Source organism: Cyprinus carpio, chromosome B13, assembly GCF_018340385.1.
Source record: "Cyprinus carpio isolate SPL01 chromosome B13, ASM1834038v1, whole genome shotgun sequence".
In the NCBI taxonomy this organism is placed as follows: Eukaryota; Metazoa; Chordata; class Actinopteri; order Cypriniformes; family Cyprinidae; genus Cyprinus; species Cyprinus carpio.
This window is the reverse complement of record NC_056609.1, coordinates 30,270,008-30,289,768: the sequence shown is the minus strand read 5'-3', so window position 1 is coordinate 30,289,768 and position 19,761 is coordinate 30,270,008. Positions and strand designations below refer to the sequence as shown.

At 34.7% G+C, this 19,761-nt stretch overlaps 1 protein-coding gene across 2 annotated transcripts in view; it reads left to right on the top strand.

Annotated features, from left to right (window-relative positions):
* Positions 1-1,096: 1,096 nt before the first annotated feature.
* Positions 1,097-19,761, top strand: part of LOC109066953 (gamma-aminobutyric acid receptor subunit pi-like) — a 44,759-nt gene continuing 26,094 nt past the window's right edge. Inside the window, exons 1-2 of one of the 2 annotated variants that reach the window (XM_042737610.1) lie at positions 1,097-1,483; positions 13,868-13,944. In XM_042737610.1, coding sequence (XP_042593544.1) covers positions 13,901-13,944 — 44 coding nt within the window. In that variant the 5' untranslated portion in view covers positions 1,097-1,483; positions 13,868-13,900. Of the gene's footprint in view, positions 1,484-13,863; positions 13,945-19,761 lie in introns of both variants that reach the window. The other variant, XM_042737609.1, reaches the window with a different exon arrangement.

Here is a 19,761-nt window from a genome sequence, read left to right as displayed (position 1 = left end):
TTAATGATAGTGTGTGTGTGTGTGTGTGTGGACGAGAGAAAGTGAGACAGAGAAAACATTACAACTCAATGAACATACTGTACGAACATCTCTCACAGCCTCGCTTTCATTCATGAGTTTGACAATCACTGAAATCAAATGATAAGTATATGTAGAGTATCAAAATTTTCTTCTTCTTAATTGCATGAAGGACACATTTTTAAGAAAACTAAATCCGAAGAACCTGCATCATCATGTTTACACAGCAGCAGATACAATTTTCAGTGCATTTGGTAGAATTTTTAATCAAAAGTGACTTACGCTGAATTCAAAGTAAACATTTTATCAGTTCACGCAATCCCTGGGAATAGAACCCATGACCTTTGTGTTGCAAGTTTTATGATCTAATGTTAAGCTAAAGAAATACATATTCACACAGTTTGGTTACAAAAGACAAACATATACAACAAAAAAAACTACCACAACAACTTATAAAAAAAAAAAATTTGAGAGTGAGTTTGGCTTAACCAAAATAAACAAAAAACAATCTTTGCAAAAATTCCCACCAAATTACCAAAAAATTTATTAAAATCATATCAAAATACAAAATGTTCATAAAAAAATTTTTTTCATAAAAACAGTTTTTGTTATGTAAACGTTAAGGAATGTTACTTCTCTGAACATTCTATAACATAAAATAATATAAATATATAGACAAACGTTAGTGGAACATCCCACTAAAAACTTTCAGGAATAAAACATTCCATAAACAATGTATAAATAGTGTTGTTTGTGCTATTGTTGTGAGAATATTAATAAACATCAGATAATATTGATCAAACATTCTATTAACATTTCTGGGAAAATGTTAGTAATTTTGAGAAAACCTTGCCAGAACGTTCCTTGTTAGGCGGGAATACTTTAACTGACAATTAGTTTCACTCACCTCTGTCAACATTTATACATTTATACTGAGTTTTTGAACTCATTCACATGATGAAAGCAGCAGGAGTTGATCCAAATCCCAATAGATTGAAATAAAATTGCATTCCTTTCAATAACAACACAGATATTTACTATGGTTATATCTGTCACTATGGTTACAGGCGTTAACTGAAAGCTTGGTTACCTGATCATCACAGACAGCACCCGCTCTTGTGTACTAGTAGTAGTCACCCTTGATAGTGAACACTGCTGAGCTGCTGTGAATCACAAACATTCACATTCGACTGAACGAATCTCTCGTGAAGCGACGCGGGGAAAAAAGCGGGAGGCGCGTGATTGGCGCGCAAACCTCTCCCGCTCAGAGCGCGCGCGGCGGATTCAGTTGCTCTCGCGCTGCTGCAGGGACGCTGGCTTCAAACGCGCGTCCAGAAACCGGAGTGAAATACTGCTTTTATCTACTTTTATTGGATGTTAAGAGAAGATCAATGTCTCCGCGGACTCGGTTGGTCAGCTCATCCTGATATTTCTGAGAGATGTCCGTTTATACGCGGCGCCACAGGTAAGAGAAGCGCTTGAGATTCTGACTGGATTTCTGACGTTTCCGGTGAACCGGACGGGTGCGTGTTACGCTGTTACTTTTAATGTTATTAAATAATACGTTTTTAAATAGAATCAGCAAGTTACTTATTCCCAAGTTAAATTAAATTAAAAAAATGATTCGAATGAAGCTTTATTATTGTCAAATCCTGATATGTTTTGATGTTTTTTAGTCTTATCCAACGTAAACAAAAATGTGTAGCCTAATATTTAATTCACACAACATTTTAAGCAGTTTAATGTATGTAAATCGCAGTTTTATTTGGTTTTCCATTTCAGATTGAATAAATGTGATGAATATTCAATATTATTATATTATATTATATTATATTCATCATTTATATAAATTATGTTGTTGTATATTGTTATATAATGTAAATATGCCTATATTTCACATGTCTTATGTTATATAAATATTAAGAAGCAGAAGGATTAATTTGGGCGTTTAGAGCGGTTTGCGTTTATTCTTGCTTGTTATAGTCATGGGCAAATTCACTTTAATGGCACATTATGCAGTTGAGTGTTTCATTAGATTTGTATAATGTGATTGGTTTTCTTGTATTATCATCTTTTAGTGCATTTCATGTTATTGTAATTGCACTGTGTGAAGTGTTAATCTTGCATGTTAATGCGTTCTGACAAAATATTAATTATCACCACAAAACCATCAATTTAAGTAAAAACACATTATAATTCACCATATAAAATGGCAATTGAAATATAACATCGCAATATAAATTATGTGATCACATGAAGTCGGTCCCTCAGTGGCTCTTGAGTCAAGCATGACACGCAGAGCAAATGTAGGAGTGGGAGTGAACAGGATTAACATAAATGATGTTTTTTTTTTGTTTTGTTTTTTGAGTTATGGGGAACATCGCCTCAACTTATCATCAAAATTCCAGAACTGGGAGAGATTGACTGTGTGAGGATGGCGAGGTTGATCAGAAAATTGCTGAATTCTCATATTGGACCTGGATTTACTACTACTGGAAAATGTAGAGTGAAAAACACCATATAACCAAGAGATGTTTAATATATAGAGAGAGACTGAATCAGGACAGTGGTGTATGTGTATATATATTTAGTGGTGTTTTGCTCACACTTCAGTGCAACTATTAAAGGAATAGTTCAGCCAAAAATGAAAATTTGGCTGAAAATGTAGACTACTCATCCTCAGGCCATCCAAGAGTTTGTTTCTTCATCAGGTTTGTAGAAATGTAGCACTGCATCAGTGTCTCAGCAATGGATGCTCTGCAGTGAATGGATGCCGTCAGAATGAGAGTCCAAACAGCTGATAAAAACATCACAATAATCCACAAGTAATCCACAGCACTCCAGTCCAGCAGTTAACATCTGGAGAAGACAAAAACTGAAACACATCCAGCATTAAGACGTTTTTAACTAAAATACATAGAGTTCATAATCCATAATAACACTTCCTCTAGTGAAAAAGTGCATCTCCTGTTGTCTCTCACCCATATATTTGTTTTGAGCTGTCAAAGTTTTGAGCTTAAAGGCAGATTTTTGCTCCCAAGTAAAAATTGTAGAAACCCGACGGTTAATTGTGGTTTTAATTGACTCTTTATGGTCAGTACATAACAAACACTTAACGTTTATTAATTCTTTACACATTTCCAGTAATTTTTCCTTAAAATAAGTATCTTAATAGAAAAACGTATTTCTTATTTTTCTTCATGTTGTAATGAGTTATATTGTTTCAACTCAAGAAACAGGCTTTTGTTGCCCGACTTTGATGATGCATCTCTTCAGCACAGTTTGTAATGCAGGCAGCAATTACAAATATAATAATAATTTTTATATGTAATTAAATTTAATTAAATAGTTCTGACTGTTTGAATTGTATTAATATTAATCATTGGTCTTCCACAGTAGCATTCATTTAGATCATGATAACTAAAGTTAAAATCTCACATATAGCACCTCAATACCATGGCAAACATGTAACTATATGGTTTCTAGGTACAGTATGTGTGTGAAAAACAGTAGTATAAATATTTAGAATTAATGCATAAACACTACAAAAATACTGTTATTATATTCCATTACTCCATTAATACATTTAATACATAATACATTAATACCTTCTGACTGTATTGGTGCACACAATTTTTGTCAGCGCAGTTTCATCCGCCTTTAAACTCGTTTCAATTGTGTTCTTTGCTGAATTCAAGCGCTTCACACTGGATCTCACAGCACTGATTACTGCTCGCGTGACCGAGACTCATCAGCATGTATATGCTTTTGGCGCATATACATTATACCGAACATATATCATTTGAACTTTGAGGTTAGACTCTTAATATCATTTTATCGAAGAAAATTATATCGCGATAATTATCTTTATCGTTCTTTTGGCACATAAACATTACATCGAACATATATCTCTTAATATCATTTTATTGAGGAAAATTATATTGTGATAATTATCGTTTTATCGCCCAGCCATAGTTCAGTATTTGTAAAACGTGCAACATTTCTGACTCCACTTGAAAGCCATGTAAGTGTTGGGATTAATGATTTCACCTGTCAGTTGTTAATTGCCTTGTTTTATTGCCCAGCAATGGAAAATAATGCATCTCATCTCTTAGTAAAGCACCAACACACCTGTTACTCAACAAAACTCATGATTTCAGGAATCATTCATGTCTGAAGCAGTTTATTATACTGTGACCCTTAAATATTAATATTGAAGAGAGTGATGCTTGGCTTGGAAATTTAATTACAGCATTTTTATCTGCTGGAGTGTTATATGGCTTAACAAGCAATCTAGTAAAGACATAACTAAACCCTGAGTAACAGTTGTGTTGAATGACGGCCGTCTTCTGTCCTACTGAAGGTCAGAATCAAGATAACAATGAAGCCACCCCAGGGACACGGGGTATCATCACTGATGGGCTCTGTAAAGCACTAACTCCATCAGTCTTACAGGCTTGATTGGCCATCAATCACGTTTTCGCCGGACTGCTCGGTGGGAGGTTTGTCATGTAGCTCTATGCGACCATCTCTCCATATCTCACCGAGCAGAGGATGAATCTCTCCGGCTCTTTCTCCATTTTTAGCTGTGTGGGACTCATCTTGATTTCAGTTTTCTAGCTCCTCTGTCTTGACCTTTTGGTTCTTTGCAAACTTGAGTGACAAATCTAGCAGAACGTGTGACAGCTGATCCATTATTTCTCTTCATACGTCCTCCCCTGTGTATAAGCCCTCACTTGAATGAAAGATCCTCTGGGATTTTGCACTGTTGGAAGAGGCTAAGTTTCTAGATTGAGATGTTCCCGTCCATCAGGTCAGAGTTACTGTAATTCTGTGAAGATGACAACTGAGGAATAATACAGACTTTGTTATAAATCCTAAGAAGGTAATGATGTCTAGATGTAAGAGTTCCAGTTTTCTTCTCTATAAAATGCCCCCCCCCCCATTCTGTTTTCCATTTACATTTTTCTAATCAATTAAATTCATTACACTATTACATTTTATAATTTATGAAAACCTACAAGAGTGGCCTTTGAAATCTGATTTATTTTTTCCCAAATTTGGTATTTTTTGTTTTATTTTTCTGCATTTGATTTTTAATGGTTTAATTAATTTTTAATCATTGAAACATATTTAATGAATTACATTCATTAAACTTTTGTCAATTTATAATTTATTACAACTGGAACAATAAGGGGGCTTTCACTGTATCACTGTATCAATCACTGCATGTTCAGGGTTGCAGGAGTGTCTTGTGTATCTTGTGTGTTTTTGTGTATTCATGAATATTTGGGGAATCATTCCAGTAGATAAATGTGGCTGTCATTCCTGGTTTGCAGTAGGGCTGAACTATTAATTGCATTGCGATAATATCGCGCTATGAAAAAAACGAGATTTTTCAATTGCAGTGGCTGCTATTACACTCGGTCACGTGACGCGAGAGTAAATAGGTGTGTTCGACTGGACTTGAAGCTCGATCAGTGTATGACATCAAAGTACTGCGAGGACCCTGGCACGTTACACATGGAAATGTTTGAAAGCGCATGCAATATGAACGTTCTTCAAAACGGCACATTGAAATTACTCAAGCAGTAACAGTGTTACGCTGCATTTCATTACTGAAGACTTCAACCTTAAAATAATATATATAATAAGGAAATATATATTCTTATTTATTTATTTAAAGTCTTTCTAAAGCATCGGTTCTCAAAGTGTGGGGCTCACGAGTATTGCAGGGGGCACCCGGGCCATCAGCAGAAGATGAAAATAAATAAAACAGTGAACAGCCAAAGGATGTAACTTAGAATGGGAGATGGATTGGTTTGTGAAAGGGAAGAGAACAGCCATAGATGATGTCGCACGGACCCAGGCAGATTCAAAAGCTAAATGCAGGAAATATGACGAGGCATATCTTGCTCTCGGCTTCACTCACTGTGTCTATACCGGACGCTGCTGTTGTCGAGTCGCACTGCAACAGCTCTACTGTACACTGGACGCGACAAAGCGACTGTTGCAAATCATTTAACTTTGTGTCAGTATGTCATAAATAGAACAAAGCATCAGTTTAATGTCAGGTTTTGTCGCGCCACATCCAGTGTAGACAGCGTCACTGATTGGTTTTACTTTATTTTGCCACTCGCGTCTGGTGTAGACATGGTGTTTAATGTCCTTGGTGAGGAGGAAAGCCTGTGTGTGTCCTATACCTTAGCGGACAACATGAAACCCACAATAAATAAATAAATAACAGAGAGAATAATAATAATAACAATAACAGCTATTCTCTGTGCCCTAACCCTATTTTTCAATGTTTCAAGTGATGCAGCTGTTTTTCACATAAAATTTTTAAAACAAATGATCTAAAGTTAACAGAATTTTTCAAAATGTTTAGTGAAATTATTTGGCGCAAACAGAAAAGTTTGAGAACCACTGGTCTAAAGTTAACAGACAGTGTTTAAAAAGTGCAGTCCACATTTTAACATGTTTATTACAGTCATTATGTTTGTTATGACTTTGAATTACCTAAAGTAGTGTGGTAAAGCAACAGATTTTTTTTTTTATATTTATGCAATCTACTTTAGTTTGTGTGATTTGTATATTAATGTTTACTCCAGGCTTATTTGTCAGTGCTTTATGTTGTCATAATTATTGCATGTTTACAAGGTTAAAAGTTCAACAAATCAGTCAATATACTACTGTGATTGTAGTTGTTTAATAAAAATGTCATTCATATCAATTCATACATCACCTCATTTCATCGTAACACAGGCCTGGCCTACAGAAAGAACATTTCTGTTTAATCTATCTAACATTGTGTTGGTCATACTGTACAATGATTTTTAGCTTGTCTTTGTTGAATAATAGAACATAAAGAGCTTTAAAAAAAAAAAAAAAAAAAAATCGCAATATTGGTAAAAAATAAAATAAAACCGCAATTAGATTATTTTCCAAAATCGTTCAGCTCTAGTTTGCAGTGTGTTTGTGACCCTAGAGTCATAATTAGAGCTGATCTCTAGTGGAAAGAAACTTAAATTACTCAGATTGGGGTCATTTTTAGAAAAGGCCAGTGAGTAACTGCCCTGGTGAGGGTTGACCTAATGAATATATTAATTTTCTTTTGATGTGCAGAAACCAGCAGCCAAAGTGATGTGTTAGACTAGACTCATGACTGACTACATGAATGAGGTTTAAGTGTCAGTTAAAATTAAGGATGTCAATTTTCGATTATTTCCATGATTGATCATCGTTTAAATTAACAATCCATTAATCGATTAATCGTTAACCTTAATCCTGCAAAATGCATCTATTGCAGTGGCATATAGTCAGCGGCATCACAGGATGTGCAAATGCCAAAACATCAGTGTCCTCACCCAAATTAAGGGGGTTTTAGTCTAAATAAAAGGCTAGTAGCAGGATTGTAAAATGAATGGATTAACACATAGTTCCTCACATGAAACATTTTAAATTTTAAATTTTATGACACAAGTGAGGTACAAAGCTTTGTTTATAAGAGAAATAGGACTAATGGGTCAGCAGGCAAATGTTACATCACAACCATATGTTTGCATTCATGCTGTTCGATACATTTAAAGTCATACGCGGCTTGTGTTTTGTTTTGCCGGTTGGTCACAAATTTCCACGAATTTAAAAATATTCATGGTTTCTTTTCCCAATTCCTCACTGTCTCACCCTCTAATTTCTAGGGCTGGTTAAAAAATATTGATATCTCGATATAAATCGATTCTAATTTTTACGGAACGATATCGATTCTTAAATCCCAAGAATCGATTAGTCTAGCCTGTTTTCAGTTAATGGACGGAACACTGAAGGGTGCTTCTCATCCAATATATCACAGTAAGTGTTGGGTTTTGGGACTTTTAATATGAAATAGTCTCAGATTTAAAATTTCTGTCCATTGTATTGCAGTACTCAAACAATAAATGTTGTTTTGGCACTGTTTAATGTGGAGTGACAGATCGCTGTAACACATAGCGCACGTGAACCGATCATCTCCTCCACATTAATACCAGTTTCAGCACAAAATAAACATGACTAAACATCCGAAGGTAAGTTAAAAGAAAGAGTACAACTTTACAATCCATCTCCTGTTTCATGTAATCACTCAATCAGTGTTTCAGCTGCGCAAAGACATCAATATAACGGCTTGTAAACATGTCACGTAACGTCACATTTACCTCAGAAACAAACATATTCGGTGACCATAAACTCTTTAGTCAGATAGAAAAAAATAAACTGTAGAGAGGGGCATTTCGCTAAATATATGCACCATATAACATATTCATCATAAATTTTACTGTTCTTCAATGTTTAATTTATGTTTAAATAAATTCATCAAGTTTTATGACAGCCACCATTGTTTATATTTTTTTTTATAAAACGATTTGAAGTAGAAATATTATTATGTAATTGTAACTTTATTATTTAAAAACTTCATTAAGTGTCATTTTAACAAATCGGTAATTTTTAACCTTCAATATTATAGTAATGTAGTACCAACTGACTCTCATGTATATTTTAGTTGATTTTTTTTTTTCCTTGAGAAAATTTGGCATGTACTGTACCTGATATATATATCCAATATAATCGATATTGAATCGAATCGCAAGCTTGTGAATGAGAATCGAATCGAATCATGAAATTTGTGTCAAAACCCAGCCCTACTAATTTCACAGGTTTATTTTATTCTTCTATTGTTTTCACATCTCTTACTGTGTTAAACATGCAGGGGGAAACTAAATAAAAAATAAATACAAAATAACTCTGTATTAATTCACTTTTAAAGTACATATCAAATTATAAACCACACTATAAGCGTAATTTGTATGTTAGTGTATTATTTATTGCCAAAGATCCAGCCCCGTCACCGTCACTCACAGTCGCTCGCACAGTCTTGGCAGTCAATATTTAATTGTAAATGTGCTGTACATTTCTAAGTGTAGAAAGTACATAGTGTTTGTTTTGAACATCTTAAATGCAACGTAAATCACTTTGGATAAAAAATGTCTGCCCAAGTGCATAAATGTAAATCTTTAATTCTATGTTTAATTGCAATCTGTAAACCAGAGGATCATTTATTAATTTATGAGCTAAACAGGTGTGGGTCAAAGCTCATGGAGAAATGTGCATGGTTTTCTGGACTGTGTGTGTTTAAGTGTAGAAGTGTAATGGCGTGAGTCATATTCACTTGCTCTTTAAGGCAAGAAAGTGATGAAAAGAAGAAGGCAGGACATTATATCAAGCCGTGTCACATGACGCCACACTTTTTCGCCCTTTTCATGTTGACTCAAGCTCAAAAGTCACACTTGCACCAACCCAATTTCCTCAGGCTCTGGCCACAATCCGCTGCAAACTCCTGTTGAGCCAGACAGATGCACATCAGCCCGGATCTGATTACTGTGTGTGATTGTGTCCGAGGACACAGATATGGCAGGATTTCTGCACTATCTATATGTGGAGCCTCTGGCTAGATGACCGCAGAGACATATGGTGACTTTCACCGCCGGTATCTGCTGCGTCTGTGCACCAGATCTGCCTCTGTGTGTCTCTAGCTCTGCTCCCAAACACGTTTTGCTCTATGTCTGCATAAGAAATTACAGTTGTGACTGATTTGAAACGCTGTGCGTAGGCAGCAACTCCACATGCCACACAAATAGTGCTCGTTATGTGTAGCACGCAGAATCCATTCACAACCGGCACAGTAGTGTCTGACGTTCACATAGAGCAAAACTAACAATATGCATTACACACATATAATAGATAACTGAAAATGAAAATGTGCTGATAATACGCTCCCCCTCAGGTGTCCCAAGATTAGAGTGAGTTTGTTTCTTCATCAGATTTGTAGAAATGTAGCATTGCATCAGTGTCTCAGCAATAGATGCTCTGCAGTGAATGGGTGCCGTCAGAATGAGAGTCCAAACAGCTGATAAAAACATCACAATAATCCACAAGTAATCCACAGCACTCCAGTCCATCAGTTAACATCTGGAGAAGACAAAAGATGAAACACATCCAACATTTAGATGTTTTAGCTAAAATCAGAATCCATAATAACACTTCCTCCAGTGAAAAAGTGCATCTGCTGTTGTCTCTCACATCAAAATCCAGACACATATTTGTTTAGAGCTGTTTAAACGCTGCTTGATCTGTGCAGATTTCTCTCCTGATTCACACCAGAACACTTTTTCACTGGAGGAAGGGTTATTATGGATTCTGTGGATTATGGACTCTTGTGTGGGTGAATCTTTAAATCATTTTTATTACATTGAAATGTAACTGAAAAAAGCCTGAATGCACTGTTAGTTGCTTTGGATAAAAGCGTCTGATAAATGTAAATGTAAATATTTTTAATGCAATTTATGCAGTATCTTACGAATAAATGGTTTTCAGAACTTGTCACAATTGTATTTTCCACTAAAAGATATGTGATGCTACTTTTGAATTATGCTAAAATAAAGTATCTTAGCAGACAAAGTGAGAATTTGGAAAAGAGCATGTGTGTGACTGATAACACGCCAAGATGTACAAGCAGATGCTCCACACAGGAAGTGTTCCAATGAATGGCCCATTTTAACAGGAAATGGCAGCAGCTTCATCTGAGGATTACATTTTAATTTGACATTCCTCTTTTTTGTGCCTGAAACCAAACTCCATTACTTGGGAATGACTGTCAGTATCAGGCCATTAATTATTTATTTTTGGATTCACACTCACTTACCCATTTCCTGTATTTTAAAAGCTTCTGATTAACATTCATAAAATAATTAGAAAAGATATGCAAAATATGCCAATTTATGTACAGTATTATCTATTTCAGCTTCGTAATTTTGTTTAGCATATATATCATAATGATGCACTTCATCAGGTTAAGCTTCAACGATTCCTGCGTGTTTTTTATTTATTTTTTTATTTCATCTGGAACAAACATATTGATATGAGAGAGTGTTTGAGGGTGTGGATTACAGTTCTTTGAAGTTATGGATTATGATTCATTTTGTGCAGTCATTATGTTTGTAACTAAGAGGAGATACTATAATTACTTGGTCTTTTCGCATTTAAAATTGTTAAAATGGCAAAGATTGTTAAATTGTTCATACTTAACTCTGGGTTACTTAATTCTGAGTGTTAAGATTTTAACAGTTAATATTCATGAACCCTGTTTTAATCCTTTTGGATGTTTATGAGGTTAATGACATGGATTGGACATATACTGTACAGGATGCATGAGCAAAGTAAAAACTGCTGTCTGTAAATAAGTTCAGATCGCTCATTTGTGAACATCTCTGATAGCTGTTAATGTATATTTACCATTCAAGACTAACTTTAATACTGTATGATTTCCATTTCAACTAAACGCATAAATCTAGGCTATGTGCTGTCGATTTCAAAGCACAATGCAACAATAATTCAATGATTCATAAATTTCAGTTTTACTGTTTAATATTTCTTTAACTTCATTGATTTACTTAAACGTATTGACAGTGTGCTAAAAATAGTGCAACATGCCCGATATTAAAATGAGTTATTAATCACAATGAAGCCATGAAAAAGCCACTCATATATTGATCGTATGCATATAACAAATCGAAATTTGTTTCAAAAATGAAAATTAATTAATCAACATAAACAACAGGATCCACATAAAAAACGATAATTATCGTGATAAAGTTATCCTTGATAAAATAGTTCTATTTTAAAATAGTAAAATAGTTCCATTACAAACCAGCAATGTCTTAGTGATTAAAACTAGTTTGATGAAACTGACACAGAAAACAGGATAATTTTTTTCACTTTCAGAAGTTTTGTCAATCCACCAATCGCTAACATTAACAGCAAAAATCTGCCTTTAAACATGAAAGAAATAAAGATTTGACATTGAACGTGTATTATTAATTAATTATGTATATTGACAGATCGCTCAGCCCTGTGAGATATGGAAGGATCCCCACCCAGATATGTTCTGTATTCTGTAGTCATATCATAGCATATCTTTATTTTGCAGAGTGCTGCTGCTCACTCAGTGTGTCGTAAGCAGCGATTTGCTTCCCAAGCTGACAAACAGCAAGAGCCGAACCCTTCTGGATGAACCATCTGGATGTTTGATATCTCTCAAGACGTTTCTTGTGCTTTCATCCTCCCAGCGAGGTGCATTCGAAAAAAGAGAAAACGAATCTAGCGCAAGGCAGTGGTTTCGCAGAGCTAGACTTGGGCTTGATTGAGTATAACTTGTGTTTGTATCAGCAGCTGGATTATTAGGCTGCTGTTTATAAGGTGAGCAGATTTCACTGGCCTGGAGCATAAATAAACGTCTGTGTCTCTTAAGAGCGAGTAGTTCGCTCAAACACTGAGTGTTTCTGAAGAAGACGGGCCACAGGCGACTGATGCCATCTGTGATGCCCGCTGGGAGAGGAAGTTTGGAAACGGCACACGAGAAGTTTCTGAAACGGTTTCACTGGTTTTCAGCCAATTGCTCCATATGTTGGAAATCAGCTTAAAGCCGCTCAGTCATGCGTCTGAACTTGAATCGAAGTTGATGATCTGATGAATTATTGCAGCTTATACACTGTTACTGTCATTGTGTTGCGATTTTGGCTTCCAGTGATTATGAATACAAGAGACAGTAATTGAGATAAAACCATTGTGCCGAATTCTGTTTCACAGTGATGCTGTAGTTTTGTTTTGTTATGAATCCAGCACATTTTTCTCCTTTACAGTGGTGCACTTTCACCCTTCCCTACGTGTTAAGTTCTTCCACATAATAGTTGATCTTATTTATATCTAATTTAATTAAATTACATTTAATTATTTTTTACATCATTTATTTAAATTTATATTAAATTATTACTTATTATTCAATTAAATTCTAAAATCACACTTATATGTTTTTCAGTTGAATTTTCATTTATTATTATTATTATTATTATTTTACATTTTTACTTTTTATTCAGTTGAATTCTGGAAGCCCACTGAGAAAAATGTATTTATTTATTTATTTGTTTGTTTGTGCATTTATTTATCACAATAATTTATTTATTTATTTATTTATTTATAATTCATTTTACATTTGTTTTCAACTGAATTATATTTATCTTTCAATAAAATCTACTGTTAAAAAGTTTGTATTTATTTATTAACATTTCTGTTTGGTTTCTAGTTGAATTATATTTAATGTTTAAAGAAATCAACTTTTTTAGAGTGTGTAATTGTGTTAATCACAGTCTTAGTAGTAATCTCAATCGTAATCTGTTTGTTTTTTTGTTTTTTTTGCATAATGAAGTCACTGAAATAACACTCAAATAATATTTTTTTGCTGCTTCCACAATGCATTTAATTAAAATAAGCAAAAATAACAATTGCTGATCAGTCTGTCTCTACCTAATGTTATATTATTGAATCTACTTAAATATGTAAAATAGAAGTTTATTTAACCCAGTCGTGTTGGGATGACCTGAATCTTTTTCTTTTCACATTAACTGAAACTTGGCAGAATATTGTTAGTTCCCAGCATGCTTTGCATATGGCTGGATTAGGAGAGTAAATGTTGAAATTAAGTGTTGTATGTGGTTGTCTGACAAAACGACTAAAAATGACCATCCCTATTTAATTCTAATACTCAGAGAGGGTGGAAAATGGGCACAAAAATTACATTTTAGCCACAATAAATCTTGACAATATAAGTGGATGTATGTATAAAATGTATGATAAGAGCCCTCCAGCAGCTATAAACACACTGACTGTCAAAGAGCCAAGGCTCCAGTAGTTCAAAAGACTCTTTTACAGTCGTTCTGCTGCCGAAGCGTATCTTGACCTGCTTCTGTTCTCCTCCAGACAGACTCCAGCGGACTGAACTTCTCATCGTCTCACCATGACCTTCTCCAGCTCTTTATTTGCCCTCCTCTTCATCAGCAGGTAAGAGGATCAATCGTGTTTGATGTTTCTAAATCAGACTGCGGTGAATGTGCTGCTGGAATGGTACGTTTACAGTTAAATGGTGTAATTATTCAACATTTCATTCAAGGAATAGTTAATTATCCCACATTTCTTTTGGTGTTTCATTTCAAGAAAGAAAGGCATATTTTGATAGCGGACTTTGGGTGAACTATTCCTCATGTGAACTGTTTGTAAAGAGTCTGGAAACCAATAATATATAAAAATAATATATAGATTAGAAGCATGTTTGGATATAACATGTATACTGTATAGTGCACTATCAAGTGTTAAAAAATAACTTTTCTTGTGGTTTAAATTGCAATTTAAAGAGAAAAAAAATCCACTTTTGCTCTGTTTGTTTGTAGTCAGTCTCAGTCTCAGAAAATATTACTATTGTAATATTCACTGTAGAATCTATAAACTTATATTGCAGAGTTTATGATTTGAGAATTGCAGTGAGCCATATTGAGTTTTTGGTTTCATTTTGATTAATCATGCAACTTTAGTGCAATCTATGGTGTGGATTTATTACTCGAAAGGTAGACAGAAACAAAGGCTTGTAGTTTATTCCAGAACTCAGTGAACTCTGTAAATGTGTTTCGTGAACTGACGCAAGCAGTGAAAATGAGGGGAGCGTTTTCACCGTCTGCTTCCCTGAAAAGTGGCTGCCGGTGGCTGTGATGAACATATACCCACGCACACAAAACATACATGTGCTTGAGCTCACGGCGCATGTGATCGTCTCTGGGCCCGATACAGTAACCGAGATTGATGTATTCTGACACTCGCCTCTCTCCCGCAGCGCTTTGATTCAGACGCTTTCACGGCTTCCCTGAGCTCCAGACTCCAGCGGTTTCTCTGATTATCATCAATAATGCAGACGAGTGAGCGTAGGCACGCTTTCACATGTGGTGGCCTTATAATATCTTCTTCTGTACACACAGATTCATCACAAACGACTCAGCCACATCACACGCCTGAGTATCAGTAAGACAGTGTGAGCATTCACTCGCACTTGAGACTAAAAATAGATGTAAAATATTTTTATGTGCCTGTGTGCAAATGAACCAAATTACTGCAGGTATTTAAAAAGCCTTTAAACATTTAACATCTTCATTATCATTTTAAAGAGGTTTTAAATTTGAGGTAAGGAATCATGAACATGATTAAATGAGTTTGATTAAATTATTTGCAGACTAATGTGATTTTTAACTTCAAAGAACTATGATTTAACCTTCGTTAGGGAGTCACACTCTTGGTCAAAACAAACCGGAGACCATAATCATGTAAAGTTTTTATTACTATTAAACATATGTATTATGTTTAATTTCAGTAATGTTTCTTTTTTTAATAACTGGTTATTTTGAGGTGACTTCACAGTTCTAAGCAATATTCATATTGGAATTATTTACCATTTATTTCTATATAAATGTAAAAAAAAAAAAGAGAAAATAAACATATTTTCTACTTTTTTCTTAGTTAATATATATATCCAATTCATTTTCTATGGAGGTCATTTCTGACTGTGAACAAAACAAGTATAACTGTTTATTTATTTGTATATATTTGGTAACACTTTAGTGTAGGGACCAATTTTCACTATTAACTAGTGGCTTATTACCATGACTATTATTAACATATTGGCTTATCAAGCACAAATGCTGCATGATCATATTCTACATCCCTAATCCTGCCCAATACCTAAACTCAACAAATAACTCACTAACTATTAATAAGCAACAAATTAGGAGTTTGAGGAATTTGATAAATTTCTATTGTGCCCCTTAGGTTTTTTTAATGAGCTACTAAATTTTTTAACTTTGTCTTGTTTAACGCATGTGATCCGCGGATTAATTGCAAAATGTAACCATAATAGTGTGAAAGTTCCAGCGAAAGAAAAGGCGAAATGGAACTTCGTTACTCATGCAAAGTTTTCTCTGTTTCTCTGTTTTCTCTTTAATCATGATTGAATGTTCATAGGTTAGTAGGTTTTGCTGTGGTATCGAAGAAGTACTTAGCTTTAAGTAATGTAAGCAAAGTTACATTTTTTAATTTTCTTATTGATCTGAAAAAAACAATCCGATCCGTGGCTCAAAACCGTAATATGATCTGAACCGTGAGATTTGTGATCCGTTGAAACACTATTTTTAACTGAAATTGCTTTTCATAATTTAATAACTTCGCAAGATTAATACTCTCTAATTTTCTTGTTTATTAAAGCTGCTTTGAAACAAACTGTATTGTAAAAGTGATAAATAGATATGACTTGTATAATAGATTGTCAGTGGTTACTATGATCTGATTATGCTTATGATGCTTTTGCAAAATGTAACTTATGAGTTAGTGATTGATTTGTGAGTTTGGTTTCTACTGAATTATTAAAGGAATCGACTTACAGTCATTTGATTGTGAATTACACTGGCCATGCTGCTAGTTTGATATCGGATGCAAAAACAAAGCACGATGCAGTAGAAAATTTGCACTGTGCTTTTTATCTCATTTCAGTCCCTTCAGAGTGTCAGGTCTCGACTCTAATGAAATAGAGCTACGTTTGTTTTGTTGTGGTGCAGGAGAATTTATTATGGACACATACACGCAGACAAAAACAGAAACTGAGCTGCGTGTGTCATTTCATCCGCTGATTATCAGAAAAAGGCTGTGTGAGATTAAAGAAACGGGTGTCTTTTATCTTCTGCACGTCTTGCATCATTTGCCAGTTGATTCGGGCTCTAAACATGGAAAGACTCTTAAAGAAAAGCATTAGTATCTCACTTATCCTGCACATCGCTTCCATCCAACAACAGAGAGAAGACTTAGTGTGCTGTCAATTCACTGATGTGTACACTTGGATGCCCATGTTTACAGTGAACTGTTTTTGCTGTTTACATAATTTTTTCATTATTTTGCAGTTTACATTTTATAATAAAAAAGCAACTTTAAAAATGCTGTTAAATATAGATAATATACTAACCCCTGTAACAAGCCGTGTTATATTGTGAATATAGTGATGGCTGTAACTACAATTATTTCAGATAAATTCTTCAGCAGCAGATACACTTTTATTTGATTATTTTCTTTTAAAATGATTTTTTCTTTAAAAAAAATCATGTTTTATTTTAGATGAGGCTAAGTTTTAGTAATTCTTTTGTTTGTTTTTGATATAATGAAAAAATTAAAAATTTAATAACAAGTTAATATAGATTTTATCAGGGATTAACTGACAATTTCGTCCTATACCGATAACCGATAATTTTGGTTTGAGAGGCGTTCAGTGTTTTGTATGTGTGTGTATATGTGAGGTTATGGAGGCTGTCCTTGAGTAACACGCCTGTGTCTTGTTTTATGTCTCTCTCTCTCTCTCTCTCTCTCTCTCTCTCTCTCTCTCTCTCTCTCTCTCTCTCTCTCTCTCTCTCACTCTTCTGGGACAGAATGATGAATTTTTTCTTCTTTTTCTTCTCCCACTTTCCATTTGCTGGAAAAAGAACAAAGCAAGAGAAGATCCAAGAGTAGCAGAAACAGCCACAGTCTTGTTTAAAACACCCAGACAGATGCAACCACACAAAAAACTAGAAAACATGAGAACTGTGTGAAATAGGTCTCGTGTGTGGTGTGGGTTTGTAGCGGCAGGCTTGTCATGGTGCTTATAACAGTGTGAAATTTTAAATTGGGTAAAACATACAGAAACGTTCATTTATAATGGATCCTGATGCGGTTACAGCATATGCAAGGTTTGGGGTGGGGGGGGAATTTTGTTTTTACTTTTTTTTGAAAGAAGTCTCTTCTGCTCACCAAGGCTGCATTTATTTGATCACAAATACAGGAAAAATTTTGAAATATTATTACAATTTAAAATATCTGTTTTCTAAGTGAATCTCTGTTAAACTGTAATGTATTTCTGTGATGTGCAGCTGTATTTTTAGCATCATTACTCCAGTCTTCAGTGTCACATGATCTTCAGAAATCATTCTAATATGATGATTTACTGCTCAAGAAACATTTCTGATTATTATCAATGTTGAAAACATTTGTGCTGCACAATACATTTTATTCTTCAGGATTCACAGATGAATAGAAAGTTCAAAAGAACGGCATTTATCTAAAATAGAAATCTTTTGTAATATTATATATCTTTACTGTCACTTTTGATCAATTTTATGAGTATACTTTCTTAAAAAATCTTACTGACCCCAAACTTTTGAATAGTAGTGTAGAAGGAATGATGTTCACAAGACACAGTTTAATTCGATCGATTGATTACACCTTTTTTATTAAAATGTTTAGTGAAATATGTTCAAAGTTTGATTTTATTTCAGGTTTTACAGTTTTATTGTCTTTTTAGCACCAGCTGTATTACTAGATTAGCATGCATTGCTTTTGTTTCTCTAATGTAAGTCGTTTTGAATAAATGTAACAGTGTATTGGCTGCGACAAATGTTTCATTCTCTGTAGGAAATACAAAATTAATATTTTTAACTACATCTCCTTCGGTGCTTCAGTCAGCTGATTTCACTGCGCCATTTTCGTTGGCGCAGTGAAATCATGAACATTGTAAAACCAAACATGTTCAGTGAGATCGAAGAACGTCGTGATGAGTGAGTTTCCCGCAGGCCGAGAACGAGCTTCTCAAATACTGCCTGCGGCCTCAGCGAGGGATTCACACGCCAGCAAAGATAAAGTGGATTAATGTGAAATGAAATCTTAAAAGCTACTCGAGTACAGCATAACACACAAAGACATGAACATACACTCGCTCACATACGAGCATACGCACATGAGAGCGTCTCAACTCACTGCACGCATGAAGTCATGGATTAACTTCTTGTTAAGTGATATGAGACGTGAAGCTCTTCACTAGATCAGCAGACTATGACCCTCTCACATGAGTCTTAAATTAACCAGAAACTAATTTCCATAGGCACTTTGAGAAGTTTAAACAGGCATATTAAAGTAAAACTCATATGGCTTCGCATGAAGGCACTCACTGAGAATATACATGATGTTTTATTGTTACTAGTGTGTCCTTCTCACAGGGTTTCATGATGCAATAGGTTTTCATCACATTTTGACCTCTGTATTGGTATATTAAGCCCCTCAGAAAAAAAGTGTAATATATGTATTCACACACACACACACACACACACACATACACACATATATATATATATGTGTGTGTGTGTGTGTGCGTGTGTGTATACCGTGGGGTGAGAACTAACCAACAGGGAGTTTCATGACCCTTTAAATAGAGTCTTTTAATGTCATCTGATGACTCTGGTACTAAATACTAAATATACCTGATTAACTTTTTTCAGTAGTTTTATGCATTGAAACTTAACCCTCAGTATGATTTAGTCAAGTCACCTTAAATTATATAGCGCTTTTAACAATACAGATTGTGTCAAAGCAACTGCACAGCATTAATTAGGAAAATAGTGTGTCAATATAGACGATGCTAACTTAATTGCCTGTTTCTGGGAGGTTTGTAGCAAATTGATCTGAACCCTCCCAAGCTCCCGTTTCTATAAACGATCCACAAATATGTAACTTTTTTTTTTTCCCTCAGAAACTTTTAAAATGAGAGCAGTTGCCATGGCAACCATCCTGAGAGATTCTAATGCACCGCACAGATGCAGCCAAACACAGATAGTTCTCATTTACTCAAGTTGCTGTTATTGTTTTTCTGTGATTTCTTAAAGCAGATGGTGTGAAAAGAGGACGAGCTGTGGATGCTCCGTTTCAGGGTTGTTTTGCGATCGCAGTGATGTGCTGTTAAGTTTCGTGTCATGCTGATTAATGAGT